Genomic DNA, 24,969 nt, shown 5'->3' on the forward strand with positions numbered 1-24,969 from the left:
TTCAATAAAGCAATCGCAATCCTTTTTTTCTGTGAAATTTATTGTTTCCACATTAAAAGATTTTTTTGAGGGGAAGTATTTTCTTTTTTTTAACCACATGATGATCCTATACAGCTGCCCAGAGTAGGACACCATCTTAAGTCATTAACATGCCATATGAGTTCTGAATAAATAAAAGCTACAAAGCCCAAGTTATATACAAATATCTTAGGCAATAATGTTTACAAACCTATGTACAATAAAACAAATGTAAACAGTAAATGCAGCATGAGAGTAATCAAAGGATGCACAGGGACAACCACTTATGGTCAGTCTGCCCCCCAGGAGCTGGCACCAGCCAGCTCCTGGAATCAGGCCACTCAACCCTTCCTAACACAACTGGACAGGCCCTCAGAAGACAAAACAAAAATGCTCTGAAGATGTCATTTAACTGAAGGACCAGAAAGCTGGCGAGGAGGTTGCCACCACCCCCCATCCCGAGTCTGAGGCACAGGGAGGAGGAGGAGACAGCACAGAGGCCCAGCCCTGTGTGTGCCCAGGCCCTGGAGGCTCCTGCCATTTGGGGCTCAGACGGGCATTTCGCTGCTCTCAGAGGAAAGTCTATGGAATGATAACTGCTAAAGTAAAATCAGAAGGTGCAGAAACTGTTCCCTAATTCAATGACCTTCCTGACTCTTTACCAGCAACAGGCCCAAACTGTGGGGGATGGGCTGGGGGACACATGATCATGAGCACTGAAGATGCTTGAGTGGAAGCTCAGGAGGAGGGCACACGTCGACCTGATTTGGGGGAGAACTTCTAGAAGATCTGCAATGTCCTAAACACAACTAAATCCTATCAGTACAGCAGGGTGGGAGCGATGAGGCAGGTGCGATGAATGGGTACTTCTGCATCCACTGACCAAGTAATACATGTATGTATCACCTTGTGACCCACAAAAGTGCAATCATGTGAAACCAACGGCACTACGGCGAGAAGAGAAAATAGCCAGTATTGATATCGCGCAGAGTCCTGGGACTGGGCAGGGCCCAGCAGCCGCCACTGCATGCAGCCTGCCCTCTGCCAGCCATGGGGAGGCAGGCGGAGGGGCACAGCCTGGGCCCAGGCACCGAGGGGTGAGGCGTGGGTGTCCTGGGTTGTCGGAGGGGGCAGGAGCCCCCACCTGGAGGCCGGGCACTCACACACTGAGAGGCAGCATACCCGGTGCCGACGACGGGCGCGAGGAGCCCAGACCAGGAGGAGGAGGAGCTGGGTCAAAGCCGTTTACTGCCCTGTGGGGGTGACCAGAGCAGAGAAGAGAAGGGGAGGGGAGGGGGAGAGAAAGAGAGACTGTCATTTAAAATCACTCAACACACAGCAAGAAATTCATTTCCTCTCTGAACTATTCCTCTTCCTGGCCCACAGTAGAATCCTGATGGCCCAAGGGAGAGTGGCTGCCTAGAAAGCATCAGTTGGTTAGAGACCTGAGAATTCAGTGGTCCTGGGCTAATGAGACTATGTGCTTCCTTCTTGGCAACTTCAGCACACAAGCCACTGCAGCCACAGCCCTGACTTTTTTCCCCATAGAACAGGTCTAAATATCTGCCAGTATGGAACTAGCTAACTAAATAATGCTACAACTAAGTGATGAAATATACAGCCATTAAAAACATATCCCACAGAGTTCTTTAACAGCATGGGAAAATATTCACAATGTAATTAATGCTAGATGGAAAAAGAAGTAGGTCACCAAACTGTATATGTTCAATGATGTGAAGAAAAAAAAGTGGTATATATTCTAGATTCTAGACTACTGCTCCTTATATAGACATTGCTATCTATGTAGCTAACTCTAGAATGTGTGGGGCTACACACATGAATACATATACACACACATACATATGGACATAAAATCATATATGTTGTAGAAGAAAAATTTAACAATAATTATTTTTTTCCCTCTGGGACATGGGAAAGTTTTGTTGACTATACTTTTTTATGGTTTTCCAAATCTCCTACAATATATATGAATATCTTAATAAGGGCAAGAAAAATAACTTTTAAAAATTATTTAGCAAGTAAAGCTGGATGGGTAGGCATCTCTGCAGACTCATGAGCAACCAGCCCAGCCCAACACAAGCACCTGCAGCCAGGACCCAGCACCCAGGCCCAGCAATGCAGAGCACCCCACCCAGCACCATCCACCTGGCAGCGCAGCCGAGGAAGCCGTGAGGGAGGGAGAGCAAAGCCTGGAACCTCTCTCAGGAAGCCACATCAGCCCTCCCATCCCGACAAACTTCCTAAGAAAATGTGTCCCACCAGCAACTTGGGAGATACAGCCAATTGCAAGGGGCCTCACTGCACCACGCATGCCCACCGCTGCCCCCCTAACTTACTCATCACAGGGGTCCAGGGAGTTGAATATAGACTAATGGAGAGAAGTTCTTTAAAAAAATGCAGACACTCTCCCCACAACGATGACTGTTGACTGAAGAGGTGAGTATAGCCTCTCAGAGCAACAGGCATGCAGAGAGATTTGACAAATGACCCTTGACTACTCTGAAGAAACAGAGTGAGTGTCTGAAGAAACTCACCTCGGAGCGTAGATTTTGAGTTTCAAAGCAAGCTGTCCACCCACAGGCCAAGAGCAACAGGAGAGGCTCTGACAAAAGTAACTTCTCCCTGCTGTACCTCCTCCTGCCTCAGTGATGCACACCCGGGATCTCCCCTTTTCTTTCTGGGCTGAGGGAGGTCTGACATTTAAGCTTCACCACATTTGAAAACTTTCAATCATCCCTCCCCATTCTCCCAATGCTATATGCCTGTGCCTCAGCTGGGGGCAGAAGCCATATCCTCTACGCCAGCGCCACCCTCATAAAATAAGCCCCATCTGTCATTTGTCTGGCTAGTCCAAGTTCTGCCTCTCCTAGAACCTCAGGGAAAACTAGGCAGGCCTCAGAAATGGCCTCAGCTTTGAACATGTGAACATCAGATTCCCAGCCTCACAGAGCATGGCAGCAGGCAGGGCAAGCTGTACTACAGACAGCCCCCAAAACTCAGCAGAAAGGGAATACTGTTGGGTGCCAACAAGGACTTGGCACCTGTTCTACAGGGGTGTGCAAAAGCAGCAACTGTGAAGATGGCTCCACACACAAGTTTAGAACTGAGATTCCAGCATTTTCAGGCTAGATGGATCTTTAAAGAAAGTCAAGTTCATCCCCATTGTTATACAGCTAAGGAACCAAAGCAAGATAAGGTCCAGCCATTCACCCGAGCTCACCCCATGAGCCTGTCAATGGGGCAGCAGGGCCCACAACCTGCCTCCAGGTGCCTAGGCCATTATCCTTTCCCAGTCTCCTCTGGTCAGAGGACACCTGACAGCCCTCAGCAAGCAACCACTTTGGTGCTCCCAATGCAGGTCAGCTCTCATGGGAAAAATAAGCAGTGCAATCCAGAATATAAAGGGAGAACAAGAAACCAGATAAGCAATTTCTCTGTGTGGATGGAAATGGGAATTCTTGATCTGAAGGTTGAATGGAGTGAAAGAGAGTCACAACCTGCCAGGGTCTCACCTAGCACCTCTCCTGTGAGTTGAGAAGTGGGAAATAAAAGACCAGAGGGAGAGGAAAGCTGACCCTATAGGTGGAATTATCAGTCTGGTGACGTCCCTTCAGGGAACTGCAAAGGTGCGCAGTGGGGAGAGGTTTCCAAGAGAAGAAACACCTCCATACTCACCACATTTGGTTTCAGGGAGCAGCAAAAGAGCCAAAGGGAAATGTCCCAGTGGACAACCCAGGGCTGAGTGGAGAGAGAACGGGCAGGGATGGAGACCCAGATCTGGGAATCATCTATGCAAAAAAGGTTCCAGAAGGTATGAAATTTCATGGTCTTAACCATCAAAATCTAGTGAAAGAGTCTGGAAAATAGAGAATCTGGCTAAGAAAAGGTACCAAGGTCAATTGTAAAATGGCAGCAGCAGAAGCGAAAAGGGGAAAAGAACCACCGAATGTTTAAAGGTAGTCAGTCAGGAGGACAATAAATCTAACACAACAGAGATAAAGCATGGAGACTAAATCCATCAAAGAAGCAAGGACAAGTACACCTGAGAGGGCGGTAGAGAGAAGGACGAGAGAGGGCTGGGGCTAATTCTGGAGAACAGGTAGACACACTCCAGACCCTGGGCCTCCCTAGTGAGATGGATAAACGGAAGCTCAGTGCAGCTCCAGCCAGCTAGTGTCCAGCCCAGGCTCTGCAAACTGAAATGTACATTCCTGCAAAGTAAGGGAGATCTTATACACATCCCCAACTACCATTCCAATGTACCTCGGGAATACAAGAGTGAGAGCAGAGGGAGAGTCCCCACAGAGGAAGGGTCCATTATCATTAGTGCCTGCTGTGAGAAAACAAGACCTGGGTAACAGCAAGAACTCAATCCCACAAAGGCCAGTCCAATGTGGTCCCAGGACCTGACAGCAGCCCTAGACCCCCACCCTCAGATTCCTGGCATCATCACTACAGTACCCTACTCCATAACAAGAGTGCCATCAGGCCTCTATTCACAATCGCCCCAGGACCACTACAACTAATTTGTTTTTGTTTTGCACAGCTGAACCAATAACAATGGTATATAGTCAAGTTACTGAGGAACTCGAAAGCTCACTCATGGGCCAGGAGTTGGTTAAAGCAGAGTCAGCCCCATGCAGTTAGTAAAACCAGCTTGTTAATGTGTCTTCCATCACACACCATGATTGAGAAAGAATGAAAAAGAGCACAGCAAACAAATTCAGTTACCCATGAACAACGTGGGAAATATGACTTTTTCTTGCCTAATAAAAAAAAGGAAAAAACATTAAACAGTAATACAAATACTATTTTCACACTGTGCCCTAAAATTAGTCTATGTCTACCTACCCAGCCCCAAAGAAACTAGACTGGCTTGCAAAATTAGGGTAAGTGATAGATAAGAAACTAAATAAAAGCTATGGGGAGAAAAAATGTTTTTGAGAGAATTCAAGTGACTGTACTACACATGAATTTGTGTCCTTTCAGATGATGATATGAAGGGCTATTAGTGGTTGGAGGAAACAGAACACCTGGGAAGCAGGCCCAGCAGGCCATATTTTAGGTGGACTGGCAGAAGTGACCACAGACTAGATAAAATCCTGATTCCAAGGAGCCCTCAAATAACCAGAACCTACAGAATATTTTAAATCCCATAAAGCAACATATAACAATAAGACAATTTGTTCTGTGCGGTAAGGCCTCACGGCATCTGAAGATTTTGAGGGAGGTGTGAGGGTGGGGTGCATACACACACATTCATATACATGCACACGCGCACAAACTACTTTAACTCTTTCCCCCAAACCATGCTCCCATAGGAGCACTAGTAAAACTATAGAGACAGTGCTACCTACAGACAGACTCCTTAGGAGTGAGGGGCAGGGCAGGCAAGTTCTAGAGCAGAATGCTTTTTAAAATGGAATGCTTCTTCTCACGCTGAAACTACAAGCTACACTTCCATAAGAGCTGACATTTTTTGTTTTAACCTGCCAGATTTAATAATGGAGCTGGGAGTGGGATATTTCCCCCCTTCCTTTTGCAGCTGGTACATACCATCTTGGTTTTATTAGTCAATAGATCAGCAGGAAGAAAGGCCAGAGGTAAAAAGCCAGGCAGGCCAGAGCCAAAGCAAAGCAGCAAGGAAGTAAAACCCACAAGAGTTACCCTCAGGTATATGGTGACCAAACAAACATAATATGTGAGTGTGTATATACAATCCATTTATCCTATAAACGAAACCCTTGCACAAAGGCCAGACCACAAAAGTATATTTAATTCCTAATAGAAACAGTACAATTAAAAGTTTGCTCTATGTAAACCAAAACTAAATATCATCTGTAACTGCTTCTATCAGGAAGCACATTTCCAGCTTCAGTGCAGGAATAAGCACCTGCATCTAGAATGCTCCTCAGGGGACAGGGACTCCATCACAGTGTCCAAAGCCCACTCCTGGTTTAGCTTACACTGAATCCTCTGCATCTACCTAAGACTGGGTTCATCTCTGGGCAGTCACTACTCTAGTGGTCTGTACCAGGGGTCTCTAAGGAAGAGAGCAGCAGTGAGCTTGACCTGACAATGTTATCTCGCCTGCAGCAGGGCTCTTCTAGGACTTTCCACATGCAAAGGCATCTGTCCGACCTATCCACTTACAGTTCACACCTGTTCTCATGTCATAAGGTGCCCAAGACCCACCAAGAAATAGGATTCCAGATAGAGACTAGCAACTACTCTACTGGAGGTAATTACAAGTTGTAGGGAAAAATACTGGGCACTGTTTCCAACACTGATGAAAACTACCTCTAAACTTTCCCTGTATTGTTTGGGGGAAACGGTATCTCTAACGTAAAAATATCTACTTATTTCATTTACTGTTATAGTATAAAAAGGAGAACTCCTCAAGTTTGCCTGAAACTCCTAAACCTGAGGAAAATTAATTTTATTCTTACTCCCCTTGAGGAGCCCCAATAGTTAGAATAAAGTTCTGATTTATACATTGATATTTTAGATTGTGCTTTTAATGAAATGTCTATAAATAAAGTTCTGATTTACATATTGGTATTTTAGAATGCGCTCCTTAATACTTCAAGGTAGAATTCTCTTAAGCGAGAGAGAGAGAAAGCAGAACACTCCACTCCACAAGGATGGAGAATAAGCTTTTTAGAGTGGACTATGGACCAAATCAGGTCCTCCACAAATGCGCCACAGTTCTTGAGGGAAACAGAGAACACAAGCTCCTTTAAGAAACTGAAAATTTCTAGAGTGGTATCTGCATTGCTTTCGCAGGACAATAAGAAAGAACGGCCTCTACAACTCAAAGAAGAGACAGTGGCAAGGGATCATGGTGCTTCAGCTGCTGTTCAGTAACAGCTACCTTGGGTAACATGGTCAGCATCCCCAGACCACAGGTCCTAGTTACCTAAACTAAGGCATACCTATACAAGAATGTAACCATGGAGTGTTTTTTCTTTTTTAAATTAAGGTAGAATAATACGTATGACATGAAAAGATATTGGCAGTATAAGTCATGATAGGTATGTTGCAGAGCAGTATTTAAAGCATAATCCCATAAATATTTAAAAGCGTATAGCAGATGCATTAAAATATGATTTCATATGCCCAGGAATAACTGCAAGGATGCAAAAATAGTGTGAAAACAGAACACATTTACTTTTAACTTTATATACCTCTGTACCAACTGAAATTTTTTTGCATTAAGGACGTATTGCTGCTTCAACCTTAAGACAATTTCTTTTTAATTCTCAATTCCCCAAAAAAATCTTCACATTACACAAAAGTTGTGTCTCCCAAACTGTATTTGATCCAGTGATTTCCTATTTTTTTAAATCTTCTGTCAGGGGCTTTGTTTCAGAGGTTGCATATACATGATAATGGTTCTCTTCTACCTTTAACAAGTATTTGCTAAGAAAGTGTACGAAGCCTCTAAGCACCTTGAGAACAAGGACCACATCACAGTCACCTTTAAGCCCTAGAGCCTAGCACTGCTGCCTTTCAAGAGTCTGCTTCCCAGGACAGAAGCTTCAGAGTCAGGGTTCCCAGAGCAATAGACTCCAAGGGGACTAGAAGACAACAACGGATTTCATGTCCCCTGAGATATGAACGATAGAACAGGCTTCAGGAGGGTTAATCAAACTGAGTTTACCTTTTCATAGCTTTAATAAGCTCACTTAATAATGTGCAACTTTACTACTCAAAAAATTATCATGTAAAATTTCCAAGACTTACCCTTTGTCAAAGAAAGACGTATGCCCTGATCGAGAGAACTTTGTGCCGTTGCTATTCATCACCCCACAGTTAACGTTCCCTGAAATATAGGATTTTCGTGATGCTTGGTCCTTTGCAAAATTCCTGCAAGCTGCTAATTTGGATTCTAGAGCCTACAAAATGAAAAAGGAATGATTTGGTTGTCAAAACAGTAGCTACACATAAAAATTTGCATTTCAAACCATTTCTATTTCAAGACTCAAAACTTACTCCCTCGGTTGATAATGGTGGCTATTTAGGCCATAATCAATCACTGCTCTAAGAGAAAGAGGGAATGTTCGTGCTGATTCCCTTTCTAAAGAGCTCAGAATATTTTATTTATTCCTCTCAGTATCACAGGGATACAGATATAGTCCTCACCTCACAACTAAGAAAAATGTGGCACAGTAGACAGAGACGGACCCCAGGTGTCCCAGCCCTATCTATTGTTTCTTTCTGAGTTGTGCACTGTTTGTTACTTGGCTGGTTGGGGGTGTGTGCGTGTGTTAGGAGCAAGCACTATAAAGAATGAAAAAGCATCACTTGAGGATTTTTTTAATGTAGCCAACTCTTTGTGTCGGGCTTCAGTTTAGTTGTTTCTACTGCACCATAATGGATTCAGTGCATTCACAACACCTCATATGAAGTTAAAAGCTATTCTATTTCTGCGAGCACACTTTAAAATGTCTAACTGATACCCATTGTATATAATTAAATAATTCACCTGAAAATGACACTGGCCCCTTAGCATTTACCTCTAAATTGGGTGCCCTTCTTAGCACCTGTCACCACAACACCTGGCCAGTGCCAGGCTCTACAAAAAAACAGATAACAAGAAGAGAACAGGAGTTTCTCATCTATTTCTATCACACACAGATATCATCAACTCCCCCTTTCCCAGAAACACTTCGACTAAATCAAACCCCTCTCCCCAGAATTAAAAAAAGCGGGGGAGGAGGGAATATAATCCATGAAAAAAAAAAACAGTCCATTCCTATTATCCATGACACTGAGGGATTGGGAGGGTGGATAAATTAAATTCACGGATAACATGTATTTCACTTTGAGAATCCTCCCCCCATAATTTCAATAAGAGCTGTTAAAAAACAGCAAAAAAAAAAAACAGACTGAAACTTTTCTCTTCTCCTTCCCTATAACAAAAGTACAATGACCTAGCAAAATAACAACAGGAAGAAGGAGGAGAGGTAATGACCTTATAGGATAAGCTCTGAATAAACATTATTTCAGCAACTTGTTAAATATACACATACACAGTAAAAATTGAGAGCCATTAATTTCCTATATTTAAGACACTCATTCTTTCACTTAAATATTTGTTGAGCATCTATCATACAGCAGACTACAAATTGTGTTTGAGGCGTCAGTGAGACATCCAAGTATAATACTGGTCTGGCACTCGGGAAAAGGGTGGTCTAGAAATCAAGATTTAGAAGATAGGCACACCAGGTAGTAGAAGAAATCACGGTTGTGAATAAGATCAGAAAATCAAGGGCAGAACTCTGAGTAAAATCAACACTGAAAGGGTGAACAGATGTAACCCAACAAGATGACAAGGAGAAATGTACAGGAAGGTGGAAAGCAGACATGACACAGCATCAGAGAAGCAGAGAAAAGAAGGCATTTCAACAAAAAGGTCAGTGTTTAATGTTTCAAGTAAAATTAGGACAGAACAGCATCCATTGGTTTTGACAGCAATGAGATCAATGAGCAATTTTAGTGGAGTGAGCAGGAAACAGAGCCCAGATTGGTATGTCTGGGGAGCGCGAATGCAGTCAAAAACACTAATAATAAATGGAGACATGCTTTCAAAAAGCTAGGCTGTGAAGGGAAGAGAGAAATAGGATAATTAAAGAGAGATGTAGGGTAAAAGGAAAGAATAGCTGCTTTTAGTTTTGCTTTTTAAGATTAAAAAATTGTGTATATAATATGTAATACATAAATATTACATATAAAGTATATATGCATATAACACATAATGTGTCATACATAAATATTACATATAAATATTACAAATACATAGTAAAAGGCTGATGATACAGGAGAAATAAGGATGAGAAGGGTGGAAGGAATGAAACCCAAAGCACAGGGGAACAAAATTAGCCATGGGCAGGAACTGGATACTTTTACCAGTGAAAAAAAAGAAAGAATGGCCACAAGCAGAACTAATAATAGGAGAGTAACAAAAGAAGGTAAGAGAGGAGAGCAAATAAGTTTAAATCAGATGGCCTTGATCTCTCAGTGGAAGAGGATGCAAGAGTGGGGATAGGGCTTCCAGGTCAAGTCAGTAGACAAAGTAGTACAAAGAAGCAGAAAATGAAATATTCATAAAAGCCTGCAGGAACTGGCAGATAACAGCAGACCAAAAATTTTGATGGCATCTTAGAAAACAGACTGTCAGCTGAATAGGTGAACCATGCAAGGACTCCAAGTTCAACTTTCATGCACCATTTCTGAATACACTACTTAAGGTGCCAAAGTAAAACAAACAAGGAACAAAGAAAGATGTCACGACATGGGGTCCACGAATAGGCAGAACTAACCTAAGAGTATAATGAAGAGAAATTCAAGTGTGACCAGTGCACCAGCCCTAGAAGCAAGCATATCAGAGCATTTGGCAAAAAGGGTGAATAAGAAGCTGGAAGATGTAAGATATATAGCAAAGAAAGGGTATGTTTCTTCTAGGCACAAGAAAAAAAAGTAATTAGAAACACTAAGAAAAAGGCATATAAGTCAGCTATGACACAAATATGAAAAAACCTAAGATGATTTTGAATAAATGATAAAAAACAAAATGCTTGAAATATCTGGTGAACGGCACAAATAAAACAACCCAAGATCCCAGCTCCTCCTCTAAGATTATGCAGAAAATAATATATACATGGGCATAATATTGCACATGCAAATGACTAATTTTCATAACCAACCAATGGAGAGTTCAAGAAGGGACAGAGAAAGACATACACACAGGGAATGGAGATCTAATCTAATAAATTCAGAAACAGAGGTTTAAGCATGTTATTTAAAATTAAAGGGGCTGGCTCCATGGCCAAGTGATTAAGTTCCCAAACTCCACTTTGGCGGCCCAGGGTTTTGCTGGTTTGGATCCTGGGCACAGACACAGCACCACTCATCAGGCCATGCTGAGGCGGCATCCCATATAGCACAACCAGAAGGACCCACAGCTAGAATATACAACTATGTAGTGGGGAGAAGAGGAAGCAAAAAAATAAAAAAGCGAAGACTGGCAACTGATGTTAGCTCAGGTGCCAATCTTTAAAAATAACAATAATAAATAAAATTACAAAAATAACCAACACAAGAATGAAAAGTAAAAATTTAACAAATTGGAAAGATGTGAGTTAAATTTCTCATCTTTTCGTTTAAAGACGGTAAGTCAAGATACAGAAAGATAAGCACATTTTTACAAATTACAGAGGTAAATACAACTCTTACAACAAATGAGATAAAAAATGCCTATCTTAGGAGTGAAGAAAAATTACTCTGTGTACTGTGTGAATGACTTATGCACATTACTTTTTATACTAACTTTAAAATGCAGATTTAGAGTTAATCTGACGGTTCAAAAATAATTTTATAAGCCAGAAAAGGTAAACATAGGACCTCGTATCTTAGCCTTCCATTTCTTCTTCATATAAAGTATAATGCAGTTTCTACTTTTTTCAGAAAGTGCCCCACACAAAAAAATAAGTGAAGGGGTGGTGGATAGTGGGAAGTTTCAAGGGTAGATTACTGAAAAGAGAGGTAAAAGTCACTGAGGGAAATAGGAAAGGGAACCGACTAAGACTAGAAATGCTAACTGTCATCGAGGCTTAAATCTGCGTGGCTATGACTGTTTCCAGTGATCTGGATGCAGGGAAGGAGAAGTCCAATTGCTTGACTGATCCAGACTGCAGGTCTCCTCCATGGCCAAAGAGACTATGAGTCGACAGTGACAGAATAAGTGATCTCTGGGGTCAGGGATGAGTAGGAAACAAAGTGAAAGCAAGAAATGGCTAAAAAAACAGAGTGCTATTCTTGATAAGATCAAAGAGCAGGTATTACACAAAGTAAAAAAATGAATAAGCAGAAAACAAGTATACTATTTCAAACGCCCAACTGTTCTGGAATACAAGATTAGAGACAAGGAGACAACGCTGAAGTTGAGGTAAGACAGGCACGACTGAGAGCAGGAAGCCATGCCCCCCATCAGTGCTAAAGTCCCACAAAGTGAAAGCTCAAGGGATGACCAGGAGGATGGCAGACAGCAGCAAAGAACAGGATTAGAGAGTGGTATAAGACAAACAGCAGGCCTTAGAGGAAGTACTTTAGACAAAAATGGAGGAGTCATGATGTAGAAACAGCCAGGGGGAACACAAAGAATGTGCAGTGGGAACTCAAGAGCTGGGCACACAGGGCCTTCTGCAGAGGCTCCAGCAAGCCCAAGCCCGAGACGTGTTTATCTGGACCAGTCTCAGCTAGTCACTGGATGCTTTTGCTTCTCGGCTTAATTATAGCCTTTACCACAGGAAGGTATCCTTTTTTCTTCCCTTATTTCAAATTAAGAAATAATTCAACACCTTGGCAGTTGAAACACCTAGTGATGAATAATTGAATGCTTACCCCTACTTTCCGTAAGAGATCCCCCACGATATTTAGTGCTGATATCCTCGCTGAAGGAGTTAGTGGACTGGTACCAAAACCATTTGGTATAGCTAGAGAAAAACAAAAGGCAAGTGATTACCCTTGCAGTTCCCTTTACATTTGGGTTTTGTTGTTGATATTACAAAGCAGTATACACTCAATGAAAAATCAATATAGTATTCCAAACCATAAAGTGGAGATACCATTCCACTTTATACCTTATATAAACGTTTAACATTTACCAGTTCTCCAACTGATGGATAGATATTGAGATTATATCCAATTTTTCATCATTACAAATAATGCTAAAAGGACCTATACCCTTAAAACATTTAGACAACTATTACTGGAGAAGAGATTCCTAAAAATAAAACTGCTGGGTCAGAAGATGTGCCCGTTTTTTTCATCCTAATAGATAATGACAAAATGCTCTCTAAAGAGATTGTGCCAATATCAGCAGTCTATATGTTGCTGCCCTCAATATTAGACATTATCTTTTTTGTTTGTTTTTGCCAATTTGATAGTCATATTGTTTTCATTTTTGTTTCCTTAATGACTAGTCATTTGAATCTCCTCTTTTGGAAAGCATCTGTTTATCGTCTGCACTTCTTTCTACTGGGTTGCCTTTCCTTTATCAATTTGCAAGGGCACTATACATTACAGATATCCACCCTTTCTCTTACACGTTGAATTTCTCAGTATGACACATCTTCTAAACTTGGTGTCTTGGGGAGGAAGCCTTAGGCATCATCACCTCAATATTATAAAAATATTCCCCATATTTTCTTCTAATGTTTTCCTAAAATTTTTTTTTACACTCAGATCATTTAACTCATCAAATATCTAAATTTTTTTCCTCCAAATGGATATCCAATTGTCCTAATACCAGTTAGTAAAGACTCATCTCATCTGAAATGACAGTAAAATCATATACTGAATTCCCTAAATATTTCGGTTCCATTAAATTATTATTCTTTTCCACTAGAAATATGCTGCTTTCATTATTATAGTGTTAAAATATATTTTGGTATCTAGAAGGGCAAAGTTTTTTCTTGTTATTAACCTATATCAAACTTCTCTTGGCTATTCTTGCACATTACTCTTCCAGAGTAACTTCAAAATCAACTTGCCAACTTACAAAATCCTGTTAGGATTTTTATTAGAAATTTAAATTATTGGTTAATTTGGAGAGAATGGATATTGCAACAAAATTAAATCTTTCCATTCAGAATCATGGAATTCAGCATATTTATTCACCTCTTCTTTCACACCCCTCAGTAAAGGTTTTCAATCGTGCATATTTCTTCAATCTATTTTTGAGGTAATATGGCACAGTGCTTAAGAGCTCTTGAGCTAAACTGCTAGATACAAATCCATCTCTGCCACTTAGCAACTGTGTGACCTTGAGTAAGTTACTCATATGTAAAAGGGGGCTAATCACAGCACTTGTCTCATAAAGTTATGAAGTTTAAATTAGTTAATATATTTTTTAAATGCCTAGCACATAGTAAGTGCTCGATAAATGTTAGCTTATGATTTTTTATCTGTTTTCTACAGAGTGCTAACCAGCACATAAAATGCTTTTGTTGCTGCTGTTGCTGTTTTTATTTATTGTCCTTGTCCTCTAGCACATCATCTCATTGAAGGTAGGGGCTTTGTCTTATTCACTACTACGTATGCCCAGCATCTAGAATAATGCATGGCGTGTATCAGCTGCTCAGTGTGATATGAATAAACTGCTGTACTTTTCTTGGCAGGAGATTCTAGATCTCATTTCTTTCTATTCTCCTTAAATTGTATACTTTAGATATTATTAAATCTGTGCTTTTACAGTAAGTTGTCTTAAACGCTTTTTGAAAATAGGCATCATATCAATAAAACGCAATAAAGACAGACCACTTCTTAGAGATCGGCTCTTCAGATCTTGCCACTGATTTCTCTAAACTCCTGCTTCTTGCTACGTCTGTGCTGACTTCCTTGTCATGAAACTGCAGTGATCCAGGATGTAGCAGCTTTTAGGTTGGTGAAAGCTCATGCTATCAGTTCCAGTCTAAAATTGTGTCTCTTTGGACAAATATTACTGCCTTAGGGTTGACATCCTTAATTCTGTGCCAGAATTGAGCTCTATGTCCTGTTGATGCCCTCCCCACCAAGTCCCTGAATGAAAACTCTAAGGAGCTCAACCAATGTTCACCTCCTCTGGGTGTTACCTCGACTGAGGCTCCTGACTATTCTGATTAGTGCTCAACTAAAGAATTTTCAGAACTCCTCTGCATACTCTAATTAGTAACATAAAAGCAAAATTTTGTTCATTCTCAAATGTTAGTAATTCTGAGGTCCTCAAATATACAAGCAGGCATTCTGAAAAATGGACAGCAAAGGATTCTGACGACTGCTATAATCTATGTACTGCCTGCTCTATGTGCTCAGCAGCAAACTCAGCACATACTAGTACAATTAGTAACATCTTACAACCATATAGCATTTCCACTTGCCTTAACTAATCTCACCTCCTAACAAGGTGAAGATAGGGTGAATTATCTATTCAAGGGCTATTGATCACTTAAAATGTGGCTAATGCAACTGAGAAACAGAATTTCAAATGTAATTCATTTAAATTGATAAAAATGTAAATTTAAATAGTCACATGTGGCTACTGGCTACTCTATTGGGCAGCATCATACAGAGAGCTTACTGTGCTAATTGCCCAGACATAAAACCTCCTCATATCACTCTGGAAGATAAAATCTTATATGGTCATGTGCCACATAACAACGTGTCGGTCAACAATGGACCACATATACAACAGTGGTCCCACAAGATTGGTACTACATAGTCTAGGTGTGTAGTAGGCTATACCATCTAGGTTTCGTAAGTACACTCTATGACGTTCACACAACAAAATCGTCTAACAACACATTTCTCAGAACACATCGCCACTGTTAAGTGACACATGACTATTTTAAAAAGAGGCAGGAAGAAAGATAGCTTCCACTTGGGGAGAAAAAAGTATAGGGGAGAGGAAGTAGCTGAAATACAATCTGCAAGCTGCAAAAACTAAATAATCTGAATTAAGTTCTTCAAGGTTCCATTCTAAGGTTCTGTCTAGTAGCTACTAAATGGGTTTTCTGCCTATCCGGATTAAAAAACACACTGGCTGATGGCAAAAGGAATATTCTCTATGTACTACTCATCAGTTACTCTGCATGTACCTCTGAAAATGGCAGCTATTGGAACGTGTAATAGAATGGACATGTCAATCCAAGCCAATCTTACATGCGTGTGAATGCTAACTCGATGAGTCTCTGTACATTCTGTGTATAACTGCTCTAATCAAAAAATTAACTTTTTTAAAAAACGTTTAACTTTTTAAAATCTCAATTTATTAAGCTGCTCTTGTCTTAAATGTAGCCATCGTTTCATTGTTTCCTTTGTGTGAGTGGCCTAGGAAAACAATTCCTTCTGCTTCACACAGTGCTAGATTTAACCAACTTTTAAACTGGAATTATTGCTTAAAGCCTCTCAAATTGATAATTTACCACAGGTTCAAAAAGAAAAGACATTACAAACCTTTTGGTGAAGGAAAACTGTTCTCTGTTCCTTTGCCAACAGGAGTAGCTGGCAAAGAAAGTGATGCTTGGACAGCAGAATCCATCTTTTCACAGTCTAGAGTTGGAGAACTGGGAGCCGACTTTCTGGTTACTTCCTGTTGTCTTTCCCGAACTGCTAGTTCTTGTCTTAAATCTGCAAAATGTTGCAAAGGTAGTAACAGTCACTAGAGGAAGCAAATAAAACAAGCAGCCACATCTGAAATGCCATAGAGATACTCTTCCTAAATTATCGTTTCTCAAAAATAAATTTCCTATTCAACAATTTTTAGTTCTAGGGGAATAAAAATGACAACTCTACTGTCTAAATGATCTTTTAGAATTTAAAAATGGTTTAACCAAAAAAAAAAATAACCTAAGAAAACAGTTACCCACGCCCATACGCAAAAAGAAACAGGGCAGAGTCCAAAGCAGAACTCACAGTGAACCTCTATGACACAAAATAAATATTCTTTACCAACTCACTTGCTTTTATTTTGAAATTATGTAGTTTGGGGATTAGCGCAAAATCAGTGAAGTGCATTTTTCTAACTTTAAATGTGTTGGTATTTTTCATAAATAATCACTATGAAATATTTTGTTTTAGAAAGGAAACAGAATAGTTGCAAATTTTTTTCTTGCTTTCACATACTGAATTTTTAACACAAAATTAATCTTTTCTTTTCCAGTTATGCAACTAACCTACAGAATACTTGCTTATGTTAAAAAAGGATACAAAGTTATCCCACTTCTGGGTATATATCCAAAAAAACTCAAAGTAGGATCTCAAACAGATATTTGCACATTGAAGTTCACTGCAGCATTAGTCACAATAGCCAAGAGGTGGACACAACCCAAATGTCCCTCCATGGATAAATGAATAAAGAAAATACGGTATACACATAATTAAAAAGGAAGGAAACTCTGACACATGCTACAACATGGATGAACCTTGAGGACATTATGCTAAGTGAAATAAGTCAGTCACAAAACGACAAATACTGTATGATTTCACCTATATGAGGTATCTAAAGTAGTCACACTCATAGCAACAAGAAAGTAGAACTGTGGTTGCCGGGGGCTAGGGGAAAGGGGAAATGGGGAGTTGATGTTCAATAGGCATAATTTCAATTTTGCAAGAGGAAAAAGTTCTAGCCATCTATTCCACAACAATTTGAATATAATTAAACGCTACTGAATTCTACACTTAAAAATGGTTAAGATGGTAGACTAAGGAGCTTCTGCAAGGCAAAGGAAACCAGGATCAAAACAAAAAGATAACCCATCAACTGGGAGAAAATAACTGCAAACCATATTATCTGACAAGCGGTTAATCTCCATTATATATAAAGGAGTCACACAACTGAACAACAAAAATTCAAACAACCCCATCAAAAAATGGGCAGAGGATATCAACAGACATTTTTCCAAAGAAGATATACAGATGGCCAATAGCTACATGAAAAGTTGCTCAACATCACTGATCATCAGAGAAATGCAAATCAAAACTACCCAAAGATACTACCTTACACCTGTTAAAATGGCTATAATCACTAAAACAGAAAATAACAAATGTTGGAGAGTTTGTGAAGAAAAGGGAACCCTCCTTCACTGCTGGTGGGAATGCAAACAGGTGCAGCCACTATGGAAAACAGTATGGAGATTTCTTAAAAAACTAAAACTAGAAATACCATATGACCCAGCTATCCCACTACTGGGTATCTATCCAAAGAACATAAAATCAACAATTCAAAAATGACTTATGCACCCCTATGGTCATTGCAGCATTATTCACAATAGCCAAGACATGGAAGCAACTCCAGTGCCGATGTACCAATGACTGGATAAAGATGTGGTGTATATATATACAACAGAATACTACTCAGCCATAAAAACAAGACAAAATCGTCCCATTCGCAACAACATGGATAGACCTGGAAGGTATTATGTTCAGCAAAATAAGCCAGACAGAGAAAGACAAACACCAGATGATATCACTCATATGTGGAAGATAAACACACAAAGAGAACAGTTCAGTGGTTACCAGGGGGAGGGGCCTGGAGGAGAGCACAGGGGGTGAGAGGGAGCACCTATATGGTGACAGACAAGTAATAACATACAACTGAAATTTCACAATGTTGTAAACTATTACAAATCAATAAAAAAAGAAAAACAATGGTTACGATGGTAAATTTTATGTTTTTTTACCACAATTGTAAGTAAATAAATAGGATACAGAGTTACTATTTCATCTATTATATAAATTATAAGAAGTTCTTCAGATAAAGAACCTCCCCCTAAAAAAAGGAAAAGGCATGAAAAAAACAGTTTTTAAGAGCCAATAAACAATGGACAAAAAGTTTCACAAGTAGTAATCAAAGAACTACAAGTTAAAAAACGAGATACCAATTTCAAACTTTCAAATAGATTTTTAATAATTTTTAAATCTATTTTTATTACTCACAATACTAGTAAACAGTATGAGAGGGACACTCTCAATCACTACCAGAGGGAGTGTAAAGGTACTGACTTATCTAAAAAGTAATTTAGCAGTGTCTATTATGACCATTAAAAACATCTATATCCTTTGCCACTTCTAAGAATCTATTCTACGGAAATCATCTAAGATACTCCTAAATAATTATGTACGAGGATCCTATTCACAGCACTATTTATAGCAAAAAGTTAACCACCAATAATAAAGGATCCATCAAATTTATATAATAGCATATTATATATTTTTTAAAATCTGTTTTACAAGATTTTTTAATGGCATGAATTATATTCACTATATTAAGGAGCGAAGAAAAGGAGAATAGAAAAAATATATGTGTGTATATATAGTGTGGTCCCAATCATATAAAGGAAAAAACTATATAGGTATGTTTATGTATAGTCATTGGAAAAAAACACACCAAACTGTTAGTGGGTTCTCTCAAGATAAAGGGATTGGCAGTGATTTTTATGTTCTTCTTTATAATAATCTGCATTCTACCCTGCATTAAAAAAAAAGAGGGAGGGAAGGAGAATTTTAAAGGAAAGTATATATTCACTATATGTATAATATGCATATGGCAATAATAATATGTAATGCTATTATCTGCATAACAAAAAGTTATTTAGGAAGAAGCAAAAAGGAAAAAACTCAAACAAACCAAGCAGTATACGCACAGTGGTAGCGGTTAAGGCTTTGGAAAACAGACCAGGGTTTGAATCCCAAATGACAGGTACAAGACCTTGGACAAAACTCAAACTCCCTGTGCCTCAGTTTTCTGATCTACAAAATGGGGATAACAATACCTACCTCCTAGAGTGGAATTAAGTGTAAGTTAAGAGATTAAAATCACTTAGCATAGTGTCTGACAAAAGCATATAAATGTATAGCATTAGAAAGCTGATCCTGAAGCTAGCTTAGAATTCTGGCTTAGGGTCAGTAAGGTAAAGGATAAATATTCTTTAAGTTACTTTACCTCTTGCTTCATCCTTTAACCTCTGGACGGAGACCAACAAAGATTCCTTTTCATCAAGTTCACTTTCTAAAAATGCGTTTCGTTCGATGGCCTGATTTAGCCTTTGTTCAAAGTCCTCCAGTGAAACTATTGTTGCCCTAAAACAAAAAAAGACATTCGAGGCCATGAATTAAATAAATAACATGCAAATAGTTAACGCAAAAGGTAACTGTCAGTTTATCTCATGTCGTTTCCTGACCTAGAAAGCCTGGCCCAGTTGAAAGAGAATGATCTTACCCCTTTCTGACCTCTGGTGGCATTTAGTGTCTCTATTATCATTTGAGGCCATTCAATATATTTTTTTCTCTTAAATTCCCATCTAAAAATTTCTTAAAGTACCTTAAAGGAAGGCCACTTATTATACAATTTATATCTCCCATTGGATTTTAAACACAACACAATCAAGTTTACACATTGTCAGGAAGAAAACTTTTCAATAGTTTCAGAGTATGTAAGAATTAACCAAGAATTTGTTTAAAACACGACGTCCCAGGTCTCACTCCTTTTACTTTCTTCCTACCAACCCTTTTCTTCTTCCTGCATTTCTCATCTTACTTATTCAACAAATATCAACATGTACCTAGTATGTGTCCCCTACCCACTACGTGCTATCTGCTACAGAAATAAAATTTCCTTACTTCAAGTTAGAACTCCTAATGCCATGTCCAATTTTATGAAGTTCTGTCAACTGTCAAAACGTCTCTCGATTCCATTTGCTCTCTTCCAACCTTCTGTCCCTGGCTTAATTCTTCATCCATCGCCTGGATTACTCCTAAATGGTCTTCACATCTTTTCCTCCCTACTTCCAGTTCCTCAGTACCATCTTCTCAAATCACAGTCTGATATTACTCCTTGGTTTAAAAAAATCCTTAATCCCACTGCCTATAGAATGACTTCCGAACATAGCACACAAGGTTCTTCACAACCTGGCCCCGACCATCTTCCAGTCTCATCTTGCTCAGCCATACTGTCTCTATACACTTCAATCAAAGTCAAACATTAATACCTCACACACTTTCCTGCCTCTCTGCCTTTGCACCTCTCTCTTCAGCTGGTTAACTTCTACTCCTCCGCACAGACCCAGCTTCTCCAATTCCCCCAGGGTACTTCAGCACTCCCTTCTCTATGGCCTGGGGCAGCTTGTACACACTTTTACTAGAATATTTACCATATGGAATGTCCATATCTGTCACGCTTAAGGGCAGTGGCTAGCTTATCTTTGTATTCTCAACTCCGGCATCCTATCAGACATTTAAGAGTCACTCAAATATTAAGGAAAGAAAAATCAGACAATAATTGTAAAGTAATAGGAATTAAGTTTGGAGCCGTTAACAAACAACTAATTATAGACATAAAGCTTGGCAGAGGAATAGCAAGTTACCATAGGTTGTTCAGCAAAATCATAATGAAAGCAGTATTTTGAAAAAAATTTATCCATCAGTATTAAAACAGAAGAAAATAAAAAGGCATAAAAATTTAAAGGCAGACTAGCTAGGAAATAACTGCAGAATTCAGGTATTAGATGTGAGGACCTACAAAAAGTATGATAGCATTGAGAACACAAAGGGAAAGACTGAGGAACAAATGAGACGTGTTTTTAAAAAAAAAACCAACAGGACGAACAATGGTACATGAAAGAAAGAAAAATGGAAAGAAAAGCTTGGAAGGGCATTATCTGGGGAGATAAGGATTTTGGTTAGTTTCAACGTATTGAATTACAGGTGACATGAAACCAAAAGGAAATGCTCTGTGACTGAGATCTAGGTGATAGGTTGAGCCTAAAGACATAGATTTTCATCACTGTTTGCCAACTCTGGTTATTCTAACAAAACGCACATCATTCATTTACCTTTTTGCTCGCTCCAGGTCATCATTGGCCTGCTCCAGCTCTCTCACATACTTATGCAACTGCTCCTTAATGGCCCGAGTCTGACTTAAATCATCTTCTAATACTGAGACCTGCTTGTAGCTTTGTGCATATTGATGTTCTAGTTTCTCCTGAGGGCATGGGTATAGGAAGGAAAGTATGTGTCACTAACATAGTTTTCTTTAATAAAGGATGCAACTCAAGTTAAAGAGGGGCTTGGGGGGTCCAAAGAATTCACCCATCATCTGTGTTGATGGTATCCCCTCTCCTTTTTACAATGTTTAGAAATAATGACACATTCATTCCTAGTGCCTTAACTCATATAGAATTTAAATAGTCAATCATTATCCTCTCAGAAAGAAATCTAATAACGATCTCTCTGAAAAGAAGTAAAATAATGAAACCATTGCCTCAAAAACCCCAATTATGGCAGGGGAACCTATGGGTTCTCAGGCTGAATGCAGCCCAGGGTACGCATAAAGAAGCAGACTGACAGAGTTCAAATTTCCTACCCCTTACCTGCCCATTCCCACCGTCCCCAAACCTACCCACTCCCTAGACACAGAAACACTCCAAGCATTTGCCTAAGCAGGTCGTGAAGAGCAGCAAAAGGAGTTAATCTTTACTCCTGAAAATTCCTTTCTAGAAGGGAATTTTTAAATCCAAACTAAACTCCAAAACTAAAGGGACTATGAACTACAATTAAATAAATGTGTATTTCATACAAATAAAATTTTAAAGTACCAAAGAATGAGACAGTCCGTCAAAACAAATAATCAGGCAGCCTTTGAAAATTATAGGAACTACAACATAATATTATAGCTCGGAACAGTATAGCTAGGCAAACTGAGAGCTATAGAGTTTCTAAGTGAACTCCTAAACGCTAAACCACTTTTCCCTTGAGTCTGCAAAAGCAAACAGTTTATGTCAAAAATTCGCTTTAAGCTTTTTTATTTTTTGTTGTTGCCTGCTGCTCTTAAGCTCCACGTGAAAAAATATATTTCCCATTTTAATGAAACCCAGCACATTACACACTGCTTCTATTGTCACAATTACCTTTAATGCCTCCACTTCATATTTCAGTCTTTGGTTATCAGCTTGCAAGTCTCTATTTCTTTGTTCAGCCTGTACTAATTGTGCCTCCAACTCTGCTTCTAATTCTCTGCTTCCTTCCTGGAATTCAACTAGCTCATCCCGAGCCTCCTGGAAGCTAATCAGAAACAAAGTGGGAAAGATGAGTTATAGTAGGAACCATAAGGATCACCTTGAAGATGATTATATATTCAATAATTTTTGCCTGAATGTTATGCTATCATAAAATATACTAAACAATACAATCTGTTTTGCATCTCTTACTCTACATTCAGGGTTCAATGAAAATGAGTTATAAGCCTCAAAAGGACTTACATTTTGTACAGTCACCCCTAGATCTTTCTTATTTAATATATTCATAAAGAAGCACATATTCTTATACTATAAAATTAGTTTAATATTTAGATAAGTGTTTTTCAATATACTTGGTTTCCTTCATAATTCTATTATTTAACCTTATGCATTTTAAAATGTTATTCTGAGAAGGGGTCTATATGCTTCCCAAGCATGTTAAGGCATCTTTGGCACAAAAAAGATTAAGAACCCCTGCCACTGACACACACTTTCTATATTCCCTGGCACAACATAATAACTGGCTTCAGCAATAACAATACATAGCAATAAAAGGTTTGGTAAGGCTTAGTAAACTCTGTTAACCAAAGCAGGAAAATACATATACATTTTAGGATTCCATTTTAAAAAGAAATTTAAGACAAGTTTCGGTACTTCAAAATGTTATTACCTAAAAGTTTTCCCAACTAATTAAAATAACTGAGATTTTATAAAATGTTCTACATCCTTACAGCTCTTCTCCCTCCCTTAAAGCTCTGCTGGCTCCAGACACTGGTGACGCCTGCCTGAAGAGAACTACAGTCTGCTGTACGGAGCACGACACAGCTTATCAGCATCTCCAAAAGGCCAGAACGATGCAGCAGAATCACTGTACATGCAGCAGGCCAAAGATGGTCAACGCGAGTAATATGCATAAAGGAAGGTAAACTACCACAAACAACACTAAGTTTTCTTGCTATTTCAATAATTTGAGTAATATAAAGACTTACCACATTTTTATACTATTTAAATACAAGCAATGTTATGACTATTTCTAGAATCCCAATCCTAAATCTGAAACTCTAAATTTAGCTTTATGCTAAAAAAACAAAAAGCCCAAGCTAGAGATGGTGTATTCCAAATGCCCTCCTCTATTTTTAGGATGCTTTTCAACCCTACCTTTGTTTATACTTCAAGGAAAGTTCCTTCCAATAAGCAGTTTCCTCCTTTAAACTTGAAAAATCTGGTATATCTTCACCATCCATGATCAGAAAGCCTGTGAAATATTAAAGACAAATTAATAGAGAACACAGGAATCTAAGTAAAAGTATAAAATCTGCAACACTAAGTTTGCAGCATTGGAGGGAGTTAAACATGAAAGACTCTAAGAGTAGTTTATTATAATTCAGACACACAAATCACTTCCCTGCCCCACTCTCAGGGAACACCAATATTATGGATGAGGTCACGATAGCAGAGGAGATCCAAAGTCCTTTGGTACAAAGCCACACGAAGCACTTTCAGTTGAAGCACTAAGATCTGGGTGAACTGGCCCCACAGAATCATCCTGCACACAAGGCTCCAGGAGTTGGTTTCCAGCCAACTGGTCTTCTGGGAATCAGGTGACAGAAACAAGCTTATTCTCAGAGCTGCTGCTACTGCACGTCCTTCTCTGTTATACAATTGCTTCAAAACATCTGCTTGAAATATTTTATACCAGGTGACCCTACTAGGAGATCAGACACCACGTTCCCAATAATTTACCATTATTACATTTCTAAAAACTTCCTGTTAATTATCTTTCAACTCCAAAGCTTCCTCCATAAGTGCACTAATCCCCCAACTTCAATGTTCTTTCATCTTGGTTCTTCTCCCAAAATGTTCAGAGAGAGGGAAAAAGTATCTAGTTAAGCATGCATTTGGACTGACTATCCAAAACTCCCAGTGATTGTCAGGCCAGATGGACTATCAAAGACACTGGGCTCGCTCTAGATTCATGCCCAGAGAGTTTCAGTCTTATCTCCTACAACCGCCTCCCCCAAGCATCCCAACTTTATAGTCCAGCAGTACTGTTCAAGATCATCATAACACACCATTCCGTTTCAGGTCTGGATATTTTCTCTACCTGGAATGGCTCTCCCTTCCTCGTGCATTTGGAAAGCTCCTATTTATCCTTTCAAACTTAGCTGTCATCTTTTCCAGAAAGCCTTTCTTGCCCTCACCCAGATAGCACTGAAATCTCCCACATTCTTGGCTACCTCTATACCCCACATATGCTTTCATGAACATACCTGCCACATTACTATGCATTTGCTTACACCTCATTAGGCTGTGTATTATTCTTATGTCTACCCCAGCACAATGCCTACCCAATAGCAGAAACGCAATAATACTTACT

The 24,969-nt window shown here is 39.3% G+C and overlaps 1 protein-coding gene across 3 annotated transcripts in view; it reads right to left on the reverse strand.

Annotated features, from left to right (window-relative positions):
• NDEL1 (nudE neurodevelopment protein 1 like 1) overlaps positions 1 to 24,969 on the reverse strand; it is a 36,905-nt gene that overhangs the window by 5,004 nt on the left and 6,932 nt on the right. Inside the window, exons 2-10 of one of the 3 annotated variants that reach the window (XM_046675213.1) lie at positions 23,751 to 23,847; positions 22,485 to 22,638; positions 21,411 to 21,559; positions 19,523 to 19,659; positions 16,036 to 16,209; positions 12,445 to 12,536; positions 7,786 to 7,937; positions 4,771 to 4,805; positions 6 to 1,271 (exon numbers count right to left, since the gene is read on the reverse strand). In XM_046675213.1, coding sequence (XP_046531169.1) covers positions 1,264 to 1,271; positions 4,771 to 4,805; positions 7,786 to 7,937; positions 12,445 to 12,536; positions 16,036 to 16,209; positions 19,523 to 19,659; positions 21,411 to 21,559; positions 22,485 to 22,638; positions 23,751 to 23,836 — 987 coding nt within the window. In that variant the 5' untranslated portion in view covers positions 23,837 to 23,847 and the 3' untranslated portion in view covers positions 6 to 1,263. Of the gene's footprint in view, positions 1 to 5; positions 1,272 to 4,770; positions 4,806 to 7,785; positions 7,938 to 12,444; positions 12,537 to 16,035; positions 16,210 to 19,522; positions 19,660 to 21,410; positions 21,560 to 22,484; positions 22,639 to 23,750; positions 23,848 to 24,969 lie in introns of those variants that run through there. The other 2 variants (XM_046675212.1, XM_046675211.1) reach the window with 2 other exon arrangements.

This window comes from Equus quagga, chromosome 11, assembly GCF_021613505.1.
Source record: "Equus quagga isolate Etosha38 chromosome 11, UCLA_HA_Equagga_1.0, whole genome shotgun sequence".
In the NCBI taxonomy this organism is placed as follows: domain Eukaryota; kingdom Metazoa; phylum Chordata; class Mammalia; order Perissodactyla; family Equidae; genus Equus; species Equus quagga.